At 36.1% G+C, this 27,165-nt stretch overlaps 4 protein-coding genes across 8 annotated transcripts; 3 read left to right on the top strand and 1 right to left on the bottom strand.

The window, feature by feature from the left end:
- Positions 1-657: 657 nt before the first annotated feature.
- Positions 658-7,778, bottom strand: LOC146148114 (pseudouridylate synthase 1 homolog). The gene is made up of 11 exons (XM_083386846.1): positions 7,394-7,778; positions 6,851-6,932; positions 6,713-6,783; positions 4,734-4,919; positions 4,567-4,669; positions 4,372-4,500; positions 4,119-4,294; positions 3,283-3,421; positions 2,606-2,741; positions 2,435-2,540; positions 658-1,975 (listed from the first exon to the last, which is right to left on the bottom strand). Exons 1-11 carry the CDS (start codon positions 7,469-7,471, stop codon positions 1,694-1,696), a joined length of 1,488 nt encoding a protein of 495 aa, XP_083242972.1. The 5' UTR covers positions 7,472-7,778; the 3' UTR covers positions 658-1,693.
- A 5,017-nt stretch (positions 7,779-12,795) lies between these two features.
- LOC146148113 (RUS family member 1-like) lies at positions 12,796-19,329 on the top strand. Of its 5 annotated transcripts, none has more exons than XM_083388617.1 (10): positions 14,633-14,846; positions 14,929-14,988; positions 15,180-15,312; positions 15,838-15,883; positions 15,999-16,129; positions 16,799-16,911; positions 16,990-17,242; positions 17,319-17,447; positions 17,520-17,624; positions 17,874-18,004. In XM_083388617.1, exons 1-10 carry the CDS (start codon positions 14,685-14,687, stop codon positions 17,933-17,935), a joined length of 1,194 nt encoding a protein of 397 aa, XP_083244743.1. In that variant the 5' UTR covers positions 14,633-14,684; the 3' UTR covers positions 17,936-18,004. The 5 variants fall into 5 exon arrangements, 3 of the variants coding, with proteins under 3 accessions (XP_083244743.1, XP_083244739.1, XP_083244740.1); XM_083388613.1 differs by having other exon boundaries at positions 14,642-14,846; positions 17,971-19,329; XM_083388614.1 differs by lacking the exon at positions 14,929-14,988 and having other exon boundaries at positions 14,642-14,846; positions 17,971-19,329.
- Positions 19,319-23,395, top strand: LOC146148112 (peroxisomal ATPase PEX1-like). The gene is made up of 2 exons (XM_083388004.1): positions 19,319-19,446; positions 19,516-23,395. The coding sequence occupies exon 2, from the start codon at positions 19,523-19,525 to the stop codon at positions 23,393-23,395; it is 3,873 nt and encodes a 1,290-aa protein (XP_083244130.1). The 5' UTR covers positions 19,319-19,446; positions 19,516-19,522.
- LOC146148111 (aspartate beta-hydroxylase domain-containing protein 2-like) lies at positions 23,388-26,546 on the top strand. The gene is made up of 3 exons (XM_083388618.1): positions 23,388-24,188; positions 24,831-24,999; positions 25,295-26,546. The coding sequence occupies exons 1-3, from the start codon at positions 23,661-23,663 to the stop codon at positions 25,528-25,530; spliced, it is 933 nt and encodes a 310-aa protein (XP_083244744.1). The 5' UTR covers positions 23,388-23,660; the 3' UTR covers positions 25,531-26,546.
- Positions 26,547-27,165: the final 619 nt, after the last annotated feature.

The following is a 27,165-nucleotide window of genomic DNA, read 5'->3' as shown; positions in this document are numbered from 1 at the left end:
GAGTTGAACCATATTTTTCGCTTGTGAATGACATTACTATGCTTTTACGAAGTATTTCCGCTACGCGTGCTTTGACGCGGGCAAAATTTGGACACATTTGAATGGCTCAAAAAAATGTCGCATAAACAATTTACAGACCTTTCGGTCGGTATTTTATTAATTATATACATATATATTAAAAGTATAATAGATTTTCACCTGATAAACTAGGCAGAATCAGTTATTGTGAAATCCATAATTCCGTTTCGTTTTCCATGATTCCAAACAGTGGTGATGTCTTTATCGGCAACGCTTGTTTGTATTTCGTGTTTCGAATTCCAAGCAAATGCTTTGCTGACGCTATGGAGCGTCTCTTCACGTATCTTGCGATGAGATTAATTTCTTCTAAAGCTGGCTTCTTGCAAGTTCCAAACATGACAGTTTTTAGGCGGCCGTTTGTAGGTGGTCCATACAGATTAAGGCACATATTTTTTCTTTGAGCTTCGTTTCTTCAGTCTTCTTGGGAAAGTAGTTTGCAGGTGGTTCGTTCGTCACACGCGGGCATCAATTTGTAGAGGGTGTGGGTCAGTTAATGGAGTCTTCATTTATATAATTGCCAAGATGAATCGACCACACTCCTACAAGATTTGAGATGGCCTGTTTTCGTGAGGCCATTCAGGTCCAATTCTTTCCTTTAGTTCAGATACATGAACAGTCAATTTTTGCTGTCTTCAGTCAAAGCTGTAAAAGCCTCTCTCTGGTTCAGTCACAAAAGCACTCAAGTTTGCTGTCTGAGTAGAAGCTATAAAAGCCTCTATCTCTCTCTCTCTCTTTATATTGATTGAACACGCTATTTATAGACGAGAATCAGTTAAGAAAATTTCTGCGATAAAGAAAGATTTACGTCATTAATTCTTATAATACTTAACAAAATATCACGTGATAACAAGGCGTGGTCTAAACCTTTTTTTCTCTCGACTCTTATAGACGGAAATAATATTTTTGTCCAAATATGGCTTGAACAAAAGCGCTTCGATCTACATTGCGACGTAACTGGCGTTCGATTCTAAAAATAATGGATTGTTGACAATAAGGCGAATTTCAAAACAAAACGCTCACATTAAACGGATATACGTCACATCACATACAGCTCTGACGCATAAAAATTGGTGTAACAAGGCATTCGTTGCAAACTCTAGCAAGAGATATCGGCAATCGAATTTAAACAAAAACTTTCCGTGACGTAACATTAAGGCGATAAAACAAAGAATTAATTTGATGTGCTGACGTGTTGCGACAAGTTAAACGAAATGAATAGTGATCAAACATGAAACTCATTTCGAACCAACCCGCAATCCATCAGTATGAACATCAATCAGGCTAGTTTAAATCATAAGGCACAAGCTAGCAAACACTTAAGGAATATTAACAAATGTATTTGTTCATTGCAATTGGTGAAAGGGCAAACCCCAACAAACATGACTACATTTTTAGATGGTGAAAATGTTTAGCGAAACGCATGAAAAATTTTAGAGATGCACAACCTACAGAAATCGAAGTTTAAATTAAATCAAGGGGATAGCGGGATAACCTGAGAAAAAGGAACGTCCCATGAAATTTTTATTCTTGCAAGAACAGCGCACCTGCAAAAACTAGTCCTTTTCAGCAGCGATTCCCACAACGTGGGTCCGGCTTACTTTGATCAATGCTTGTATCATAAACTTTTTATTCGTTTGCTGTTTGGTTCATAAAGTTCCGCATTAATAACTTTACAATCATTAATACCAAGGTTTTCCGAGTCATTTGGTTTACTATCTTTAATACTATCAGTTCCATTTTTTGAATCCACTTCAGACGATAAATCCTCTTTACTTTTACTAGGTACAAAGACTGTTAGACCCTGATAGCCGTTTTTGTCTTCATCGACCAATGCGGAAGTGTTATCTTTAGAAGAGACGGAAAGTTGTTTTTCTTCAGTAGTTTCCGCATCTATTTTCTGTAAATTAAGTCAACTCTTTAAATAAATACTGCGTTTTTAATAAAACATAACTAGTCGGACCCTGCCTTTATATAACGAAAGTTTTAATGTACCATGCGAAGGTCGCGGACGGGAGAGCGAATTTACACAAAACGTGTTACTTAGTGGCAGTACTTAATAAACTCTTAAAGCTTCCATTCTATGAGATTTATACCATTTAGGCACGCTACCTAGCCTGAACTGCGCATACTAATTGGTTTACCGTACTGATTTAATTACGGAAAATTTGAACATAAGAAAACACCACCATTTAACCATAAATTTGTGAAAATAAATAGTATGGTTACAGCAAAAACAGGTTAAGGAAAGTATGTGAGGGATGCTGTTTATAAAGAATATCCTATGCAGACACTCAGTCGCGTTATGTTCACCAGATTTCGGTACTTCTAAATTTTTTATATTTGAATAAAACAATACCCGGAGTTGCTGCTTTTGCCATTCTTCTTTGGCTTTTTGGCCACTGTAATCATGAAATGCTAATGTATCCAACCACAACAGCATTACCTTGTTGCTGATATATTCACTAAAAATGGAAACATTTTTAAAGCACTAAAAACGCAGTAAATTGTATGCAGCTTGCACACTTACGAATAGATTGCAGGTAAAATTTTTTGGTTAAGAAACTCAGTCTGCTGTTCTTTATGGTCTGAGAAAAGTACGCCACCGTGTAAGTGACCAAACTTTGTGTTGTATTGGTTGTAGAAAATCTCTTCCAATAAGAGGCCTGACAAACAGAAATAGCATCCATATGTTTATCAATTCAACCATTGGGATAAAAAAAACTTGTACATATTATAACTAGCAGTGTTGTAAACAAGTCGTTTTAAAATAACTTAATTCCTAGTCAATTTATGGTCAAGGTAAAGTCAATTTCAAGTCACACCATTGATATAAAAATAAACGTAAATTAATAAAATTTATAAACACTTCAATTGTAAGCAATGACTTAACTAAAAATGGACAAAACCTTAATGCAACAAGCTACTGCTTACTGGAGATAAGTTTATAAAAAAATGTTAAATGAACACACTTTATTTCAACCCAAATCATTTGACTAAATGACCATCCAAGTTAAGTCAGTCTACATCATCAACTTAGGCCGAGTAAAGTAATTTGAAAACAGTGACTTGAGTGCATTTAAGTCAATTCTATTTTTCATTGACACAAGTCATTAGAACACTGTTAACTAGGATTACCCAATTCAGAAGTGGTAATTGAGATAATGCTATTTTTAAATAAACAAAAAAGCACACCTACTGCCTCACCTGTGCTTGGTGCTATGGGAACATCCTCCAAAGGTTCTGAGAATGCACGAATAAAGTGCTCATTTGATGAATGTTTGCTTACTAGTGCTATAAGCAAGCCTATCATCTTCCTTATTTGATGAATCATGAAACTTTGGCCCTTAGAAAATTTACAAACACAGAAATAGAATAGCCCAGTTGTTTGGCCAACATTGTTGTAAAGACTTTTGTGAATACATTAAACAGATTTACTTAACTTGATTAAGTCTTTTGGAAAAATGACGAGACACATTTTAAGTAAGTTAGGCAATTAACTTGGGTGTCCATAATTGCCTAAATGGAATACAGTATATTGGAAATTTTTGGTTTTTAATAATTTCATGTGTAAAATAATTTGCTTGCTATTTCTTTAACTATTGGTTGTTGCTATGTAAAGCAATATTAAGAATAAAATAATTTCATCATTTTTTTTTACTTATTTTAATTTTATACTTTTGTTTGATTTGGACTAACTTTCTATTACAATGACATACACTGGAACTTATGACTTGACCAGGACAGAGTTTTAAAATGCTTGTTTAAATAGCTGTCACCTGTTAACTTTAACACTGGCAAGGAAAAAAATTAATAAATCAAATCAAAATAATATATGGTAATGGCTGTTCAATATTATGTAAAATACACAATTTGAATGTCATTTAAAATACTATTTTCATTCTATTTTGCAATAACGCACCCAAATTTGTCTTTGAAATAGCCCCAGTGTTGCTTTTTTTTATAAAGTTGTAGATGTGGTATAGAGTCAAGTGAAAAAAACTATACATACAAGTACATATTTTCATGCAGTATTTAGTTACCTTAACACGAAGAGTTATAAACTCAACATTATCAACCACAAATGGTTCACTGTGGTCAAAGCTCATAATAAAGCGCTTGGCACTGTCTTCTCCCATTTTTTTACCCGATGTAAAGTTGTGATAACTATGCGTTCCTTTGTAGCGATTTAAAACAGAGTCAATGTGTTTCAGTTTGTCTAAATGAAAAACAACAAATATATATTTTGTTTAGTTTGTGATACAGTTTGAAAAATCCATCAAATATGGAAATTACCTTCAGTGATTTTATATGAATCGGATATATCATACTTATCTGCAAATGAATAAGTGGGCAATGTGTATGAATAGAGCCTTGCAGATGCGTGGTTCTGTGAACTAAACCCTTGTGTAACACGTTTGATAGCTAGAATGCAAAAAATATATTAAAGATCAAAAGACTGTAAAACTACAAAGTATAATTAATTTGTACCCAGTGCTCGTATTTCTTCAGGAAGATGATTATTCAGCAATTGGACACTATTTTCATTCATGATCAGTTTTAAAGAAGCTACTTGTCCACAAGTGGACACCCCCTTGAATAAAAAAAATATTAAAATATAAAAAAAGAACAATAGTCAAAATGTTAAAAACAGAAACCTTGTCTGTACGTGATGCACTTCTGTATGACATTTTCTTTGGGTCTTCGTAACAGTTTTCAGGGACGAGCTTTGCTCTCACTAAAGCCCTGAATAAATCACCTTCAATGGTTTTTAAAGACCTATCACCTCTATTCATTTGCAAACCTTTGTAATTTGTTCCCACATATGCATATAGTAAAGCCACCTAAAATAAAAGTAATACAATGTTATCACAGAGAAAAGGGATTAACAAGGCAAATTTGTCAGATGATTTGCGTAAAATGCTGAGTGCTCTATTGTTTATGCCAGGGTGGTCCAAGGTTGACAGCATTACGGGCCGTAGTCTGTTTAGAATAGAGTTTGCTGGCCACATACACTAGGCTACAGGCGACAGGCGTGCCAGTGGCGAATAAGGAATTTTTGTTTGGTCGGGTTAGAAATGTTCAAAGGTGACATCACTAACTTTTGTCAAAATGCACTTTTGCAACACACATAAGCTCAAGTCATTAAGCATGTACAAAAAATGTTCATTAAGCACATACAAAATGTGTAAGGTGTTCTTCATTCTCAAATTACAATGACGTTATCCTTACGAACAAAAAATTGTTAACCATTTAATTTGGCTTAATATTTTGTAAAGATTTAGGGCGCTAACCTATTGTCACACAGCAAACTAGAAAAAAGTTTCAGAATGGCAATATTATGTTTAATTGCTTATTTAGTTTAAAGTGGCAAATATAGATTTTATGTTCATATTAAAAGACAAAAAAAACATTTGGACTAGGTTTATTTGGAACAGTTTGGTTCATTCAAAAGTGAACAAAGGGATGGACACCAAGTCATGCCTTACCCAAAACTATATTTTTACCAAATTAAATATTGTAACTGCAAAACTTCCTTGAGCTATGCGCCAAATTTAATTTTCAAGTCTCTGTGCATGTACCATTGCATGCTTTCTGTTTATCAAAACTGCTCATATTATCGGACATTTAGTATAACAAGCATTGTATATAACACATTTGTAATAATGGATTGCATTATATGTAACATATATATTTTTTGCCCTTGCATTGTGAGTAAAATACTTTTATTTTTTTTATCGCGCAAACTTTCTACTTGATTTTGTTATGCAAGCCACTGGACAATTCCATAAAGCAGGCACCACAGACAAAGGCCATAAAGACAAACCACTGTAAAGACAAACCAATGGCTGTCTTGCCAAACTCCTGGATTCGAAATTGATGAGTGATGTGAAATCAGTTTATTTAATAGCCTAGCTCGAAAAACGTAACTCTAACCAAACAATTTAAACAGGTTTGCTTTTCATAATCACTTCTATTTATTTCATTATATCCTCGAATGCAACACATACAATAATTTAGCAATGCTCACGAACATTACTGTCGGGCCGTCAGCCCGCGAGTAGGGATGTTTAAAGTAGAATCCCAAGGTATTCTAGAATAATAGGTTTCAAATCTAGAATAACGAATCCTGAATAGCGAGTCCTAGTATATTTTTATTAAATTATTTAACCTCGGTTTTGTTTTGGGGAAGGGATTAATCTTAATCTACCCTACAAGACCCACAATCACAGCAATAGATCGCCCAAACAATTTGCTAACATGTGTACATCATAATAAAAAAAATCTCCCATATGTTTAACATTCTTAACAACTGTCATTTGAAGCAGTTGTGTAAACTGTAATATGTCAACTGTCCAAGTTGTTGCATCAACTTATATTTTTGCCAATAATAAGTACAATGCAACACTGTACAAAGAACTCTTGCCCCTTATAATACAAATCTTGTTTTTATATTTTTCTTGACAAAACTAAAATTTGGGCAAAAAATGATCAACACTAGAAGTATTAGAAAAGGTTTGAGCACCCTTATGAAAAACAAAAGTTACATAACTATGGCACAAAAGTACACATTCTATTTTTTTAGGAACCTTCTAAATTAGGCATAATAATTAAAATGAAAAAAAATGATAGTAACCTTTCTTTTTGGACCATCAACAAGATTGTGTTTATTTGCTTTGATCTTTCCATCACTCAAATCAGGAGACACTTTATGTAAAACAGTTACATAATATACAAACAACAATGGTAAAATTAAACATGTATAGTCATGTACCTATCAGCATATGGGATTCCTCTTCTTCCTCTGTCATTTTGCTAGGTTTAATAATTTTTGGATTAAACAGTTTCCAAACATCCTTTGAATAAAATAAATTATTACTTTATAAGTCAGTTATTTACAAAAATGATCGAAGGGTAATCAAAAAGTATGCCATTTTTTAAATTTGAGCTCAAAAACACATTTAAACATTTTTCAATATCCTATAGCAGTGTTTTTCAATCCTTTTCTGTGGCCACCAAAATACTTAGCATAACTATAACAGCAAAACTTTGGCAACCCAATTCTCTTCACTAAACTTTTTATAAGTGGACACAACATAAGATGATATAAATTCAAATTTAATAGGCCACGACTTTGTATTGTTCCCAGAGTTTTCTTAAATTTCAAAGTAATCTTGCTTAGGGCCGATCTCAAAAAATCTAACGTTGAATGGAATTCAGTCAGCAACCCAAATTAAAAGTTGACCCAATTCTAGGATGCAATTCATAGGTTGCAAAACACTGTACTATAGCTTCTCAAGAAACAATAAAAACCTACCACAGTTTTTATAGAAATATAGGACTTGCTGGTTTTGAGTAAAGTTTGAAAAGATTTCCACCAATGGATTTTAGCCATACAACTTTACATGATATAAATTATTATTGTTAGGACTTAGTCAAACAGAAATGAAGCAGTAAGACTTATAGCTTTGTGATATGGCTTAAGGTTGACTTAAAAAAATATTTGATTGATTATTATATATCATTTAAAATTGCCATATGTAAATAAGCCTAAAAATTATGAAAAAAAGTAATGTAAGTACAGGTGTGGGCTTGATTGGAGGTATTTTACTAAAACAATAAAACCACTATATTGCATAATATGAAACGTCAAAATTTGAAGTGTAGTACACAATACGGTGGGTTATGTTGCTAACAATATTTGGGTTGGGGTGAGAGTTAGCGATGGGTTTTGTTGCGCCCCCGCCGCGACCTGCTAACTGATGATAATCCAGATCGATTGTTTGCTGTCGGACTGATGCCATGTACGACCGCGAAAGAGCGTAAGTTACAATGTGTTGTCCTTGCCTTTTATATGTTGCACATCAGTTGTATATTCTGAAATATTGGTCAAATGCCTTTGCTGTCGAGCTGACCAAGGTTCTGCGATTTTTTTAAAAGCGAATGTCAATGGTTTGTGGTCTGTATATGCTGTAAAAAATCTCCCTTCCAAAAAATAGCGGAAATTTCGAATTGGTAGGTGTAGCGACTTTTTAGTTATGTTGAGAAACTTATGGTAGTATCCTATTTTCGTTTAATAAGTAACAAAACCTAAAGTCGCTAAGTGAGTTCTATCCGGGTAATTATAAATTCTATTCTGTCCTTAGGAATAATCAAACACAACAAATGTATCTCTTTAGTATATATTGGGTTAAGTGTAAAAGATGAGCGTTAATAACTATCACAAACAAGAATTAGCATTAATATCGGCATTACACAAATCTACTTACAATATTATTGTCAAATCATAACATGTTACTGCAATAACCACGAATCAAAATTGGCATATTAGAACCGAATCGTTCTCAAATATATAGCACAAAATGCAATACAATTTAACAAAGTCATCACGCTAACAATTTTACTTCTGGCCAAGTTGATAATTTAGAAACACAAAAAAGTCCATCAGTCGTTCAAAGACCTGCAGACTACGCCAGCAGGAATTTGCTAAGATAAACAGTACGCTGGACTTGGCGCCCACTTATCTCGCCCGAGTGGCCATCGCTTCGGGCAGCGAATGTCGCTCGCACGCACAGGCTACATTAACATTGTATGCTCTAAATGACCGAAATAAAGTCGTGGTAATGTACACCTAAAAAAGATAGAGAGGAACAGACAATAACTACATTAATTTCGAAATACAAAAACACTTAAGAATTATCGCCGTCTTAAAACCTATTTAACAATTCGTAATAACTCCTAATGATAGTGGAACTTTGAGATTATATGCTTGTGACAATTAACAAGTTTAGGTGTTTACTGTGTTGATAAACACGTAACACAACCAACAAAGTTGCTTCAAACAACACCAAAATGGGGCACCAAACCGTGTTGCGCCCCCGCCGCGACCTGCGCACTGGGGTCTGACCCCTGACCCCATACAGTTGCCCGGCGGGACGCAAACGCGCGAGTTCTTGTTGTTTGCAAAGGTTTCTGGTCAGATATGCTACCTGTCATAACCACAACTAAAATTCCAATCAAAAGTATATTGTTACAACGAATTAAAACGTTATCAAATAGCATTAGTGAACGTTATTTTCAAGTTAATGTGAGACAGGCAGCCACCGCCTATTGCAGCGACTGTCGGCTAAAACTTCGCAAAAGACTTCTCTAGAGAAAAAGCTCGGGAGTAAGAGGTCAGCAAAACAAGTGGCTTGTTTTGCAGAACGTGAGAATATCGCCCACAAGACTGACAGTTATAGATTACGAGATTAAAGGTTACATGTCAAGTTTGAAACGAGGCGAACTAAAGCAGAAAAACTTAGGAATTTTACACACAGCAATACAGAAAACTTTACATCATCAAATATGTTATTTTGTAACTGAAGAACATATTTGGCAAACGAAAGCTGAAACGCGTAATCTAAAACCCTATTTATCACATCGTAAAATCACTTAATGAACTCTAAGATTTGGCTTATGGCAATTAATTAATTTAGGTGTTTAAGTGTTGATAAACACGTAACATCAACACGTAACAGGTTTGGGTGGGTCAAGTATTCTTATTATATTAGTTCTAACATATTTATGCCTTTCCTTGCAATTTCAACGTTGACAACTCGTTTCGTTTTTTTTTATACAGTCAACATTTGAAGATAATAATGTTAATGTAAGATGCATTGCGTCCCAGTCTGCATTCATAGAAGTTAAATGTTACACAGTACTAGATCGGGTTGTTTAGAACAAACAAACATTTTAAAGAATATAAGCTTATAAAAAAATATTTACCACACCTGCCCAAATTAACTAAACAAAACCATTTGCGCTGATAAAGCCTGCAAATTTTAGGAATTCAATAAAAATAATTTAGAGGTATCCACCAAATAGACGATATGTTTGTGGAATTGGCGTATTGTATACAATAATATGCGATAATTATTATCGTTAAGTTAAGTATAATGCAAAACCTTAAGGCCCGTTTACACTACAACTGCACTGGGCGTGAAATTGCTTTCACTACAGCTGCAGTGAGCTGCGCTGGGCGTAAAAATCACCCCAAACGTAATGTGTTTCTATAGCTGCACGGGGCTTGAGTTTAGCAAAGCGTGAAAATCGCTCAAAAGCGTAACTTTAAGCTAGCTACAGCTGCTGCACCGGGATTGAGTTTAGCAAAGCGTGAAACGCTCGCCACAATAGAATTTAAATGCAAATTACGTTTTGCTCAGCTCAGTGCAGCTGTAGTGTAAACGGACCTTTATAGCTATCAACTTCGTTGCATTAACAACTGGCACTGGCAGTCAGGGCTGCCACTCTCAAAATTAAAAAACACTAGATTGGACCATAAAAAACCACTAGATCCGGAGAAAAACCACTAGATTGTTATCGCGACAACATATTGCCATTTTTATGTTGATTTAACATCTCCAGACGTTTAATCAATGTAAAAACAAACTATTTTTTAAGTCTGTGTGCCATAATTGCGTTATTAAAGCTACTATTTGCTAACTATACACAACAAAAGCTCTGCTTTTATTACCGTTTTTTGTTGAATATTAAGGCACCTACTTAAAAAAATGTAGCAACAGTGGTTTTGAGTTTGGCAGTATTATTCTTTTATGCTTAACACTGTCTTTGTACGGTACATTAAACGCCACTTGTGTTTGGTTGTTTTAACTTTATATAGCAAGCTTGGCATATTGCTGAATATCTATGAGTCTTGTCCGGTTTCAGTCAGGCTTTAAACTGTCATTATTCAACTAATTCATGGTAAAACAGGCAACAGAGATTGCCAGAAATTCCTCCCTAAAGGTAGACTTTTTGAAAGAATTTTATTTTTTATTTTGCCGGCTAATTTATCAGCTTTACCTATATACCCTACCTAGACCTGCTCCTTCCTCTCACTCCCCTCTTCTCCCTTTAGCACCTTTGGTTGGCTAGCGGTGATTAAATAGGCCCACACCCTACAGTGCAGCACTACAGGTGTACAAACTTCTAAATATAGTCTGCTGTCCGACACTAACAGTAATCAGTATAGAAACTTGTTATTAACAAGCATCGACGATCACCAAACATGATCAGGCTTTTACATTTGATTTTAAAAAGGGAATTTTTCATTCACTTTACCATTTTTAACAATGGAAGCCGGGAAATAACCTAAAGTTTATTACTCCATTTCAAGATTATAAAAACCACTAGATTCTCCAAGAAAACCACTAAACCACTAGATTATTTCAAAAAACACTAAATCTGGCAGCCCTGCTGCTGGCAGTTGACGGCTCGACGCATGTCGGATTTAGGGTAGCCATGCGAGACAAACAACGTCATTCATGCGTACCATTTAAACATTTTTTCTATACGTAAATAAGAAGTTGTTATAGATTTAAACAAGGTTAAGCATCAGCCTTTATTAACTTTCTAATATAACCTCTGTAATTGTAATATACACCCGAAACCAAGTGTGATAATGTTATGACTTAACTAAAGTTAAGTCACTGTTTTCATATGTCTTAACTTTAGTCGTTTCAAGAAAACGACTTGGCTTTCGGACAAACAAATGACTTGGACTTGTCCACGTAAAACGATTTAGATTGCTGCATGTTGTTTTTTGTTATTTTTTAGTTAACTTATTGCTCAGAATTGTAAAAGTTTACTAAGTTTATTAGTTTATTGCATATCATATTAAAATATTGAAATGTCGATGTACAATCTACATGTTTTTTATGATTGTGGAATAGATAGGATCAAAGTTCAGTGATTTCTATAGAGACTTTGGATAGGATTATACAATCTAGAATCTTAGGTGTTTTTTAGATTATTATAGAAATAATTTAGATTGGTGACAGATTCATTATCGAGGATAAATGTTTTTAGCGCTGATTTAAAATCCTGGCACATTTTCGTCTGGGAGTTTATATTGCTAACAATATTTGGGTTGAGGTGTGAGTTAACTTGAGTTAGGTGGTTCAGGTATTATTGTATTTATTTTTCAATATTAATTTGTTGCTTGCAATTTCATTTTTGACAATCCATTTCAGTACTGTATATGAAAAGTAAGCTGAAACACTATAGGTAGTAAGGAATCTCTCGCAGCCTATAAAATGTAAAAGAAAGATTCTTTTTTATGTATGAAAAGTGGTAGGATTCTAGTCCAGTGCCATGTTTTTTTATTTCATGAATTTAAAACTTTTGCTGATTTCTAGATTATTTTCTAGATTGTTTTATGAAAAATTTTGATTTTTTAAAATTAAATTTCTTGTATTTCTAGATGTTTACTGTTGGAAAAAAATGGAAACTGTGGTTTATTGTTTTATTTTTAAATCAGTAATTTGACTTAATCTAATATTTACTTGACCGGGACTTGACTTGGCCCAGTCTGCATTCTGTGGTAGGTGCATTCCTGAATTGTTTTTAAGAAATTTTGTGTGCACAGCTAAATTGGGACATTGCACACTTACAGTACATTTCGAAAAAAAAACATGAAAATGTTATAGGATTCCATACCTCCGATGTACAAAAAACAGTGTTGCACACCTAAACAGTATTGCACACCATGGCACTGGTTGGGCAAATTACTTTATGAATAGACTTGACATGATCTTAAGTTATTTCAAAATGACTTGTGTAAAGAATTACCAAAAACCTATAGCTTATTCACTTAACAGACTGTATGAATAAATTGTTCTTAATATATTTCAGTCATACATATAAACTATTTCAAGTTGTATTTATGCAGAAAACGAAATAGATAATACACCATAATTAATTTATACCTTTTAAAATTATGAGTGAAGTGGAATTATGGCTTCACCCAGATATTATATATGTGGGGGTTGTGTATGCCCATCCGAAATTATCAACTGCATACCTGAAAAAGGTAGTGTCCTATGCCAAAATAAAAGGCTCAGATGGAGGATTTCCCAACTTAAGTTGGAACATATGGAAACATATGGCTGTGAATAAAATGCAAATGGAGGAGGAACTCGCTTGGACATATTTTGAAACCTTTCACACGTTGCTTGATGTTTCATCAAAGACTAGATTAGAATTAGCAGAGTTGCAACATCAATCATCTGAAACCACAAAACCCAATTCATATAAACAACACATGAGTGTACCCGCCATGCAGTTTGTGCTGTTCCTTTTTCTTCAGCAAACAAACAAGTTGTCTTTGCGTCGCTCATTAATGGGAGATGAATGGCCAGGAGTTAGTCCTAGGTCCCTAGATGGAAGTTTGAGTCACAAGTCTGACACAAGTTCCAATGTTTTTAATGAGCAAAAACATAAGCAGTTCATTTTGACACATTTAATGCAGATTTTTGAAATTTTATCAGACGAATTAAAGAGTAAGGACTTTTTTCATGAATCCTGTGTCATGGAAGCCAAAGTAGTTAAAGCACTCAGTATGATCATCAAAGGGCGGATTGTGGGTCAAAATACAACTTTGTCACTGTTTGAAATTGCAACTAGACACAGGGTTCAAGGAAAATCTGGATTTCAACGTTCAACTGGATGTTTTCTTGTTCACAGTTTTGAGTCCTGGCTTCGATCCTCATTATGTGATAATCCATATGGAGTAACCAGTTGCACTACAAATGGCTCAGTACTAAAGTGGTCAAAAAACTCTTCTGAAGTTACTCGGAAAACAGCAAGGGTGTTGACGAACATTAGTTATGCTCCGAAAGGACAAAGGATTGTGTTTTTCACACAATGCTCCAATCAAACGATTGCTAGGCAAACTGACATTATTAATGGCTGCTATGTTAAATTACACCGTTGTAACAACTCTAACTTTTACCTTTTGTCACCATTGAAGTTGGTTACCATTGAAAAGTGCACAAACGCAACAATCGTTCTTGGCCCGGTGGCAGTTGCAATTAAAATTCTTAATTGTTCTAAAGTAACAGTAATTGCTCCTTGCCGATCTATTGCAGTATCCGGGTCTAGTGAGGTCACATTGCATATTACTACTCCAACCCGGCCTATTTTAAGCAATGACAACAATGCTGCTAACAACCAGCCAATTGTTTTTGCACCTTATAACACTTACTATGCTGACCTCGAAAATCACCTTGCTTCGGTTGGGCTGGCAATATCCGCCCAAATAGACAAATGGAACAATCCTGTGTGCATTGGCGTTTCATCAAATGGTACATTGAACAACTCCAAGCTTGTCAATATATCTAAAGGCGCTGGAGATGCTTCAAATGCAGAAACCAACCAACTGTTTAAAATCCTTAAACCTACGGAGTTTTATTTGTTTGCCATACCTTTTAGGACTCAAAATTTATCAGGCGACTGTGTGACAAATGAAATACCTGGCGGCCTTCCGTCAGAGTATGCCCAGGCTGTAAAAGGTAAACAGCGTGCTACAGAGAGGTGGAAACGTGCCGTCAAGGAGTCCTCATTAACCAAAGAAGAACGGAAGCATTTTCAGGCTCATGTTGAAGACCTCTTTAAGAAATGGGTTGTAGAAAGTGGAAACCAACAGCAATTGGATGATCTTGGAAAAATGAACTGAAACTGTTTTTTATTTGCAATTTTTTGTTTCGCTAATATGTATTGCTACTGGTACTACTAGTTTTTGCTAATAATTCTATTACATATCTTATTTTTATAATACATAATTTAGTATGTTTTGTTTTTTAAGATACAATTTTACAATGCATGTTACTGAATCGTATGGATCTTCTACAACTGGTGAAGTAATAGAATATGTAGAAAACCAGACAAACTGCATGGTCCAGCAAAAATCGCATTTAAAGCACAGACATAATGTAGGACAATTTCTAAAGGTATTGTTTTATTAAATAAATAGTTATCCACCAGTGTTAATAAAAGTTTTTAACATTCATTTAAATACTGATTTTTATAAAGGCTGTATTTCTACCTCAAGGTTACCCAGAAAGTGTCAGCCAAGACTATTTTACATATCAGGTATAATCGTCTAAATTTGTAATCTAAATGTATTGCTACACATTTTGTATACTGTTTATAATCAAGACAATTGGATCATTAGAAAGTACTTTTCATGCAGTGTTCTTACAAACATTATAACTTGCACTGCTATCATATCCAATGATTATTATGAATGCTGGACTCTAATGTTAGTTTTATTTTTGTGACAGGTTTGGGACACCTTACAGGCATTTTGCAGCAGTATTACTGGAACCTTGGCCACACATGCGGTCTTAACAGGCAGTGGGGTTGGAGATGAAGCAGCTACTGTGACTGCTGCAACTTTAACTTGGTTGCTCAAAGGTTTTTGTTAAAAAAATGTTTTTTTAAATAGGTTTTTTTGTTAAAATTACATTTGTTTTGATTTTACATGTATTTCCAATATCTGTATGATTAGTCTTTTAAAGATCAATTTGTTACTTTGACAATTCAATTTTTTTATCGATAAATTTGACAACATGGATATCCATTGAAAGCTCTCAGTTATTTATTTCTAGGAACATCAAATAAGTCTGATAGATCAGTACATGTGATAAATGCATAGAAAGGATAAAATTCTTCAATACACTGTTGGTTAATTGACAAAAATCATGTAAATTGTTACTTTAAATTGTATGTCTGCAATAGTTTTCATCACTTTCAGTGGTGATATTGTACTACACAGTGCCTCCTTGGAACTTTTTGTTTTATGAATTCTATAATAAATTATAAATGCAAACAATGTGCTAAACAAAATCAAAACCTAGTAATTACACATTATGGTAACTGGAAATATTTCTTAAATATAGTCCTTTAAACCATTTTAACAACCTTGAAATTTATTTTTAGATGGAACTGGAATGGTTGGACGAATTGCGTTTGCATATTTTTATGGGTAGGGTTGTTGTATGTGATGACAATTTTTCTCTATCATAGTTAGAAGCCTGAATTGCCAATTAGTTTACAAATTGAAATATTGTTAGTTTACCAATAAATCCATCTTTTAATAGAACAAGTTTGGATGCTAATGCTAAACAATGGAGACTATTTGCTGACTTGCTGAATGATTGTGCCATATGCGTTCAGTTACTTGCACCTTTACTGCCAAAGGTTTACTTTACTCCGATTATGTGCACAGCAGGTAAATTTTATTGTTTGGTATTATAGATATATATGATAGATCCAATTGTTGTATGGTAGGGTTGTTCAGATTTTAAAATTAAAAGTTTTTTCCACGGCTAAAATAACAAAAATTTCCCATTGCTAAATTGGGTCACAATTTCATATCGCTCAACCGGTGTCAGTGTTGTAGTGACTTGAGTCAGTGATTGTACTTAAGTCTTTTGGTCAAATGACCTGACTTGACTTAGTCTTGTGACCAAATAACTTTTTTTGCACATGTAGTGGCGTCTTTCTTTCGTTTGTTCCTTTTTTTAGTTTTTATAGTTTGTCACCACCACTCTTTTTTACTGTTTGTGATGTTTTTTTTTCCTCACGAAAAAACTATTTATTCGCTTTTAAAAGAGAAAGAAATCTATTGTTCTTTTTTAACTTATTGCATTTGATGAGCCAATCTCCCTGAGTTTATGTACTGTTTGACATTGTTTATTTACAGTAGAGCCAGTTTCCACAATAGGGGAATTCACAATTTTTTTAGAATTTGTCTGCAAAACTTTGAGTACATTGAACAATATAAAATCACGACCGAATTTCACAAATTAGAGTATAATATTCTTGAGGTTTAAACCCTTAAAAAACTTGGATAAAATAACTCCACTGAGAATAATAAACACCGTGTTCATACTGTTAGGTTTGGCATTTTCTTTGGTCGGAGTAGCAGGAGGTTGTACAAGAGCAGCTTTGACAATGCACCAAGCAAAAAGAAATAATATGGCTGATGTTTCTGCCAAAGATGGTTCACAGGTTTGGATACTACAATCTAGCTAATTTGCCCTTTGGACTATATATTTAATCATCAAGTTTGTTTACGCATTACCGCAGGAGACCTTGGCCAATCTCGCTGGTTTATTAACCAGCTTAATGATTACTCCATATTTATCTCAAAACCTCCCTCTTACTTGGATGCTGTTTTTCCTGTTTACTGTATTGCACATTTACTCCAATTATCAAGCTGTTTCATGTGTTGTCATGGAAACTTTTAATAGAATTCGCTTTGAAACAGCAATTGAAAGTTTTATTTCCAACAAGAACTTAAGCCCTATTTCTGGCAATCGAAAAGAGACTGTTCTGTTCCGTAAGTATATATATATACAATAACCTGTTTTTTTAATATTGTAGAAAATAATAAAATTGTAATAATTGACTTCCAGCTTCAAGTTTTCCTTGGTTAAAACTGGGTTGCAAGCTTGAAGAATTGAAAATGAGCCCAAGTGAATTTGACCTTGCTCGAACTAATACCAAAGAAAATGACACAAGATTTATTTTAGTTAACCGAAAAGGTGATTTTATTTTTTAGTTTGTAAAAATGCACATAGACTTTTAGATTGAAAATTGTTTACGCAAATTTCTAGGTTATGCTTATGTGGCACTTGAGTCAAAAGCAGAAACCAGACATATTCTAATGGCTTGTTATTACTCTTTCCTTCTGCACAGAGGCCTTGAACCACATTTTACAGGTAACTTTTTTCACTTTATTCTAACATTTTTTGGAAGTTAAACTGTATTGATATATACTTTTCACCCTAGATATGTGATCCTATATTAAAATATAGTATAGTGGTTCATGTAACATATTTTAATTTATTCACCCAATTAATTTTATCAACTAGAGCATATTTGTTTCATTGATTTAAAGAGCAGAGGAAATATCATGAAGTGTTTTTTTTTCTTGTTATAAGCATATTAAGGTCTGTAATTTTTTCAAGGAAGCAAAAGTGTTCTAAAAAGTGTGACAAGTAGAAAAAATCGGAATGAACCACTACCCTAAGGCACTGCCAGTTCCCACTTGTTATATTTTTTAAGATTGCCACAAGTTTCTTCATCTAATGGAAAGTAGTGGTTGGGATTTGACTAAACATCACTTGTGTGCTGATGAATGGAGGTGGTCCACATCAGCATCTGACCTGCCTAATCAGATCAAGCAAAAAGTGATCTAAACCAGAAAACCTGTACTGTTTTATTTTGAGAACCAAGATGTGGTGCTGCTGGAAAATTGAGATGTTCAAAGATTGTTCTTATTTTGGTAGCTCGGACTCTCTCATTGTATTGCAATGTTGATATTAGGCTTCCAATCTATTTCAAAAAAAGTTACTACAAGACAAGTCAGAATGTGCTGTTGTCTATCTAAGAACAGTATTTCCTGAAAAACACAAACAGTTAACTTATTTACATCCATAATTTTTACAAAACCATATTGAGTATTTTAACTTACGTACAAATCTCCTATGTAATAGACATTGGTTTATTGTATGTTCAAAATGCTGAAGATTGTAGAATACCATTCAAGTTTTATTTTTTTATTGATATCAACATAACCACATTCACCACAGTCTGAAATATCGCTTTGTTTACCTTTCCCATGAGCCCCTCAATAATGTTTTATATATATATATATATATATGAACAGGGTTGCAACACAAAGTTTAAATCTTTAGAAGTCTTTGAATCGGTTTGCACATTTAAGGGCCTTTAAAAGAATCTATGATTTAAGAAATCTATGATTAAGTCTTTGATTTGATTTTATGTGCAGCCTAAATTACAAGTTTATAAGTTCTTTTAGTAAAACAAATTCTTTTAACTTTTTGTTAGTGTCTTGAACATGATATTTATTCTGTTCGTATTCTAATTATAATATATTAAAAACAATTTAAGTGATCTATAAGTTTTCGTTCAATGTCTTGTCATTTATTCCAAAAAAATGTGTTGCAACCCATTGATTGGTACTTTACTAAAACAATAAATATGTTTTAAACTGCCAGCAGTATAAAGCAATACATGTATGATGAATTATTTTGGTGTCTATTTTAATGAGCTGTTTATATCTTTATCATTATTTTTTCATTGGATTGATTTCTCTATTTAACTGCACTGCTTTACTATTTTAAATATATTTAGTAAATTCTAAAGTCTCTTTTTGCACACCAGATGCCCTCAGTACTATTATGAAAATTAGTCTGCATAATCAGGATTGCTAAAAATGTATCCCTTGCATTGCTTGCACAACAATTCTGGTTTTGTTGACTAATTCCAGTAATAGCCTTTTTCAAAAAAAGAAACTCTATGTTATTATAATTTTTCCTTTACCCTTGTCACTACTACTGTAGAATGGCTAGATAATATTATGTACTACTGGATAAAAAAATGTGGTGTAGTTAGTGTTTATACATAATTTATGCCTTGTTCAAAACAGGTGATAGGAATAACAATGTTGAATTGCTTTCACTAATATAAAAATGTGACATGCATGCATGCAAGGAGGTATATTTCTGCAACAGTAAGGTATGAAACGGCTGAAATGCAGTATTAATATTTATATCTATATAGCTAACCTGGTGTATTTAATTAAAGGTAAAGAATGAAGGTCCCATGTGTGGTAAAGGTTGCATCATCGAAAGATTGTCTTGCTCATGTTTCTCCAACATTGATAAGTGCCTTGTTTCCAACGAATCCCGAAGGAATACCAATAGTAAAGGCAACTTGCGGATCCAGTGATTGCTTTTTGAGTCTAGTATCTGTATCTTTAAATGAAAAAACAGATTTACGAATAAATGGGTTGTATGCAAACAAGCTCGGAATAAGAGATGGTTCAGACATTTTGCTTGAAAGTGTGCAACATGTACACCCATGCATAAGTGCATGGCTTGAACCCCTGACGGTTGACGATTGGGAAATATTAGAACTACATGCAAATGAGGTAGAGAACCGACTGTTGGACCAGTTAAGAGTTGTTTGGCCTGGCCAGGTTTTTCCACTATGGGTCGATCAGAATGTGTGCATTTACATGAGAACTGTAAAAACTGAGCCGGATGTTGATTGTTGCTCCCTAATCCACCTTTCTCAGTTAATTGTAGAGCCAAAGGTTCATGGTACCATTCAGTCTCACAATCAGGTTACTGCCAAAATTCACAAAAATACCTCATCCGGTGTTGTAAAGGCTGCTGACTTAAGTCCCAAATCTAAAAAAGATGATGAGAAAAAAGTAACTAATCCCCATCGCTGGATATTATTTTGCAGACTTTATAGGGCAGTAAAGTTCATTGTAATGTACATTTGGAAGCAATGCTTCCTAAACATATATGCCCACCTAAGATCCATCATATTTCCAACAAGCAACAATGAGCTGCCATCGGAATACTCAGAAGGTAAAATTAATAAAGAATCAATTCTTGCTGTCATTAATCTTTTGCCAGCAAAGTTTGATATTGCTCTTCGAGTTGAGGCAGCAGAAGACATGCAGTTCACTTCAAGACCAATATCTCTGTATGAACAGCCTAATACAGTTTTTCTTCACATGCCCGACACTCTACAAGACGATGACTCTGTGTTGCATTTTGTTCTTTTTTCAAAGATTTCTTCACCATTGGAAAAGGGCAAGGTATCCAGCAAAGTTGCACAACAAAAGCATCAAAAAGCTGAACTTTCCAATAAGCAAGCTTCTGATTTAACTAGTCGCAAATTGCAAGAATCATGTGTTGTAAGAATGTTTGTTCACCCCAGAAGTAACTTTGCTATGATTAGTGGCTCAACAACTTTGGACATGCACCATCTGAAAGTTCCACTTTGTTTACGAAGGCAAATGCACCTAGGCTGTTCATCTAGAGCTCGCATTCAAAAACTGGACAACTTACCATTGCTACTCGATGATGTCAAATCTATAATGTTCAGTGTAAATTCATGTTCGAAACAGCTGAAATCGGAAGATTTCAACACAGTACTGTCGCATTTTAAAAGCTGGTTAACAAATGTTTGTGACGTTGACAGTCCTTTGCCTATAGCAGTCGGCACTCTTTTGACATTTTCTGTTGTCTTTGAACAAGACAGCTGTGAAGATAATAGTGAAAGTCTGGAATTGGTTGTTGCAGAAATCCTATCAAACAAAAATGATTCAAACAATTTTACATATTTATTATGTCCTGATGACTTACATCACATATCAGTCAATTTCAAACTGGCCAAGTTATACGACATTCCGACAGAAGTAGATCCGGAAATACCAAACGAAAGTATTCACTTGTACTGCAACGGCCTCGAAGAGACGTCCACACAAATAATTCAGCAACTTCAATTTTCCCTTAAAGCACGGCCAATGGTTGCTCATCTTTCAAGTAAACTAACCGGGCCCAGCGTTCTACTTTTAACAGGCCCAGGTGGCAATGGAAAGACAACTCTGTGCAGGGCCGCCATGAGAAAGTTTTCGCTAGATCCTACGGTTTCTGCTTACACCCATTCCTTAAATTGTAGTCAACTATTTGGCAAAAAGCCTAAAAACATAAAAAAGAAGTTGGATTGTGTCATAGCAGAGCTACTTTGGAGACAACCCTCCATTTTGTTACTGGATGATTTGGATCATCTGGTAGGCTCTGTTTCTGGCGAGGAAGAAAGGACCTCCGACTCATTTTATATTGCACACGTCGCTTACCTAATAAAAAGAAGTCTCAAATCTCTAACCTCTTCTCACCAACTATCGTCTCGTGTTGCCGTAATCGTCACTAGCAAAAGCAAAACTACTATCCATCCCCTTTTAACTTGTGTAACAGACCATATCTTTACCGAACATATTCACCTACATCTTCCCGGCAAATTGAATAGAGAAAATATGTTTAGGTCGGTTATTGAAAATCTCACCGATTTTGAGTGCCCGATCGATATTCGATCTGTCCTCGATAAAACGGAAGGCTTTGCTATCTCCGACATCGTCAAAGTTGTACGAAGGTCGTGTCATCTTTTAGAACTCGACAAAGACGGCAGTGGTGGAAACGTGCTTCCCGCAAGGAAAATGCTAGAGTCGTTACAGCACCTGACACCTGTGTCTTTGCAGAACGCTCGACTGCACAAGCCAAGCCCCCTCTCATGGCGACATGTCGGCGGCCTGAAAACCGTCAAGCAAAAGCTACTGGAACAGCTCGTTTGGCCGCTTAAGTATCGCCACGTGTTCGACGAGTGCGGATTCAAAGCACAGTCCGGCATCCTTCTCTTTGGTCCGCCTGGTTGCGGCAAAACCCTTGTTGCCGGCGTGGTGGCAAACGAGTGCGGGCTTAACTTCATTTCAGTGAAGGGCCCAGAGTTGCTGAGCAAGTACATTGGCGCGAGCGAAGCCGCCGTGAGAGACTTGTTCTCGCGAGCCAAGGCCGCTGCCCCTTGCGTGCTTTTCTTTGACGAATTTGACTCGCTTGCTCCACCACGCGGACACGACAGCACCGGCGTCACCGACCGCGTGGTCAACCAACTGCTGACTCACCTGGACGGCGTCGAACCGTTGGTCGGCGTCACCGTTATGGCAGCGTCCAGTCGACCAGATCTAATCGACCCAGCCTTGTTGCGACCAGGGCGCCTAGACAATCTTCTACATTGTCCGATGCCCGATTCCGCAGAAAGGTTGGACATTCTAACTTCGCTCAGCAGCGACCTGACCCTACACAGCGATATTTCTCTCGAACAACTTGCCGATGAATGCAAGAACTTCAGCGGTGCCGATCTCAAGGCACTTCTCTACAACTCACAGCTCGAAGCGGTCCACGACATGTGCAAAGATACGATCCCCTTCGAACCATCTTTGCAGCAGAGCGAAAGAGCCGAGTTCCAGCTTTACTCGTCCAACTCCGAGTCGTCGACGCTGTCAACCAACTCCACGTATTCCACCAACGGGCTGATGTCGGATGACATGGCCCAGTACAACAGCATCATTAGCACCCTAGGTGAGCCGGACGGCAAGGAGCACCTGCCACTGTCGCAAGACTCGGTCGCAGATCTGAAACAAACGGCGGCCAAGCTCATCGAATCCCTGCACGAGGTTAACACGAATCCCAGCCACTCGCAGCTGCAGTACGATCCCAACGACCAGCTGTTGGAGGATGTGCTTTCCGACAAATCATCGTCTGAAAGCAGCCTGGATTCATTGAAACGCCCAGCGGATAACATCACCCACTATACATCAATGCACCGCGGTCGCGCTCAGAAGGTGCCGTCCGAAGTCGAACAGTCAGTAGGCACGATACTTCGCGACCTCGAGCGTGGAAAAACTATGCAACCGACGCCTGGCAAAACAGCACATCTCGAAATAAACGTGAAACACATCGAGAGCGCTCTTTCTTCAACGAGGCCCTCGCTCACTTCGGGCGATCTGCTGAAATACGAAAACCTGTACTCGAACTTTATTCGTTCACGTGATAAAGGCGCCTTTAGTAAACCGAACTATTACGAGGGAAAGCAGCGTGATAGCCATTTATAATTCTGTTTGTGAGTCGGTTGGTGTATAACCTAATATAATTTTCTATTAGGAATTGCAATCGTTGATTTGTGCCAACTATAAATCCCCCTTGCCTTATTTTGCATACCGGCTAATTTGCTATTTATTTTGTAATTTTATTTTAATCGTTCGCTGCATTATATTTGTTAATCGAGATTAAACATTTTTAGTGTATTTTTAATTCTGATTTAAGTGCATTTTTCATTACAGATCAACTGTATTTTATCTCTCTAGTTCAGTTATATAAATGACGGATGTTTTCGTTTGGGATTGGTTGACTTGCGACACATGTTTTCGCATTCTGGGTGCAACTTTTCTTGTGATATTCCTTCGCTTTCTTCAAAACTCCGAGACAAATAAAGGACAACAGGCAAAACAGGGAGCGGAAGAGCAACACGTAACGTGTTCCAGCCCTGGATGTGTGCGATGTAACTCCACTTCCAACAATGCCCAGGTTATAGAGAAGGCCTGGCGTCTACTAGAAGGCGAATCAAATGTAAACGTCAACAGGATTAAAGCGTGGCTCTCCAATCTACAAAACGGCTGCGCCATCGAAGACGGCGACGGACGTCGACCGACAGTCTTTTGTTTGCCTGATGTCTTAAGTTCGCCGCTAATTGGCAACCATCACCATTTGCATGATGTTGAGCTCCTCGAAACCCATTGGTTAGAAATTGCGAAGGAATATTTTCGCCTTGACGACAATGGGTGGAAAACCAATTCAACTCCGACCGGCGACTGGAGCGTGTTTTATTTGTACAACCAAGGTCAAAAGGTATGCGTAAAAATTGTTTGTCTCAATTAAATTAGGATTTTTTGTGTTTGGGATTATTAAACTTACCAAATTGATAGCTACAAATCAGTGACGTATCCAGGAGTAGGGTTTTGGGTTCGGACCCTCCTAACATCTAACTGTAACTGTCGTGCGCGTTCTAAAGCCGAATTTTTTTTAGCTAACTTGGCACACAGCTCGGCGCAGATGTTGTGGTAATCGTGTGATAATACCACCCGGGAAAACCTTTTGTTTCGTTTTGCAGGTAGCAAAATACCTACTTGTAATTCAACGTAGCCCTGTACATGAAACTTGAAAAACTGCGCTTCTGATAGTCAAATTTTGGTTCTACCAAAATGAATCACACACGGTTTTGGTTTAGTTTTTCGCCTGATATTAACGATTGCACACTTGGCGTTTGGCAGGAGTGTCGACGACGCACGTTGCACGTATTCGCTTTGCGTCCAAAGGTTCGCTTTTGCTAAACGTTAATTGACCGTTTCTGATTAGTTTACTTGTTTTAAACGTCCCGTTATGAAGTAGTTTTGTGACGTCATCTCAAAATTTTAGTGCGTTAATAAAATCGTGCTACTTTTACTGCTGTTTATAATTTACTATCCAAACATGACAATTTGACGCATGCAGGTTGAGGAAAATGCTGAAAAGTGCCCGGTTACAATGCGACTTCTACTCCAACTAGAGAATTTTATGGAAGGTTGTTCGTTTGGAAATGCCTGCTTCTCCGTGATCGGAAGAAATACTAAAATCGCCGAACACAGTGGACCATGTAACGTCCGGACCAGATGTCATTTGGGTATGTTTAGTGATCACAATTGAAATATGCCAACACAAATTTTAGGTAAGATTTTTGGTAAGTTAAATAACTTTATGAAAAGTTAAATCTAAGTAATTACCCAGTGTCAGACAATATTCCATCTAAGTCGCGTAAATGTTTGATCTAAATAGCGTGTTTGTTTTTCGCCCCATTTGGATTAGGCGGTATGACTAATATCAAACGAGGCAGAAATTAAGCATTTGATTTTATATTATTTGCCGGCATCTCCTCAGTTGGAAGCCTACATGGGAATTCAATATGTGCTTATGTTCAGGTATAAGAGCGCCCGTTGGGTATGAGATGTGCATTGATGGCGTTGTTTCAACTTGGAAAGAAGGAAAATGTGTTTTGTTCGACGATTCTTTTCTACATTCAGTGTTCTTTAATCATTGCGATGGGGATAAAATCACCTTAACTTCTGTAGGCGATCGCGTGGTTCTCATGGTAGACTTGTGGCATTACGATTTAAACGCCAGTGAGAAAACAATAATACAAAAACTTTATTCGTAGTGCAAGCGTATAACTTTGGTGCATTTACTACCTTGTTCGAGCCAAGAATATGACCCCGTGCTTTATCAGGTCAGAGTAGAAAGGAAATAAATTAAAACGTCCGAAGTATGCACGGTATAAACAAGTTTTCATGATAAAAAGAGCAACGGAGGCTAACATTCGAACAGACCATAATAAAAATGTTCGATGTCATCAATGCTGGACATACCCAGGATTTGGGTTTTATGTCACACAGCGCCTTTAACACGCTTCTGTTTATCCAATATACTGTAAAGCAGGGCTGCGGAGTCGGTTAAAACAAAACGAGTCCGACTCCGGCCAAAAAAATACACCCGAGTCCGACTCCGGCCAAATGTAAGATTTTGTCGAGTCCCGAGTCCAGCTCTGACTCTACAGCCTGTATTTTACCCATTTACGCAACTACATTAAGGTGGATTTTCTGCAATCCACTCATATTGGTGTCATAATTAATCCACCCGCATTACATGGTTTAAAAATATTTCACCATTTGCTATTACACTTTTACAACTTTCATTTTGCCGCCTTTTTAAAATTTGATACTGCCCATGCGCACGTCGGACTCGGGACTCGGGTAGTTTTACGCGGTCTTACTCGAGTCCGACAGTCCGACTCCGGCAAAACAAACCGACTCCGCAGCCCTTCTGTAAAGCGTAGACCTTGTTACACTTTTTTTGCGTTACTTTACTCTTGCTTGTGCTTCTTATTTAATTTCTACTTTGACCTGATGAAGCACAGTGTTGCGAAAGCGTCAAGGTTTTAATATAATTTGTCGAAAATAGTGCCATCTGGTTTCGATATGAGATCATGAGGACTTAATTGCAACTTGGAAAGCCCTCCAATTTTGTAAATCAAGCAAAACAAAATATCAATACTGTTTATTCCCCCAAAATGTGGTCCTGAGAGCCTGTCGAACTATATTTTTTGCCAACTTTAATTGTATGTAAACGCAAAATCGCGCGTATATTCTTCGTTTTATAGTAAGTTTTGGACATCAGACGCCGTGTAATATTTTACACTGTTTTCGTAGTGGGACTTCAATAGCTCTGAAAAGATTGCTTTGGGCCGCGACAAAAAAGTTTGCCGACCACTATTCTACTGGATAAAAAACAGTGTTATATAAAAGTCGGTTTGGAATAGCTTAATTTTCAGTTAGTCATTCTCAGAATAGCTACTCTACACGTAAAGTCTTCTCAACAAACCAGACCAAATTCTTTACTTACGCAAGTCAAGTCACTGCTGGCATCAAAACTAGGCCTATATGTTTAAACAACCACTAAAAAAACAACAGAAAGCACACTTTCTACGCAAAATCGAGCACTGTGCAATCCATTTTAATGTGTTCAATGCGTCAAGTCTCCCAAATTTAAACCAAATAAATTTAAATATTTTCGCTAAAAGCTTGAATCGATCCTGACAGACATGGCCGAATTACGATACATTACAAGTGTATTTATAGAAGTAACTATTTACGCCAACGTTTTTATTTGTAATAAACAAATTATGATTATATTCGAAGAAATAAAGCGTAAAAAATGTTGCTTTGACTGCCACCTTGTGCTAAATATTTTAATAAGCAGTCCCTAGATACGCGACGCCGCTATCCAAGCAACAAAG

This window comes from Ascidiella aspersa, chromosome 4 (assembly GCF_963924565.1).
Source record: "Ascidiella aspersa chromosome 4, kaAscAspe10.2, whole genome shotgun sequence".
Classification (NCBI taxonomy): domain Eukaryota; kingdom Metazoa; phylum Chordata; class Ascidiacea; order Phlebobranchia; family Ascidiidae; genus Ascidiella; species Ascidiella aspersa.
Note: the sequence above shows the minus strand (reverse complement) of the source record. Positions and strands in the feature narration are given on the sequence as shown.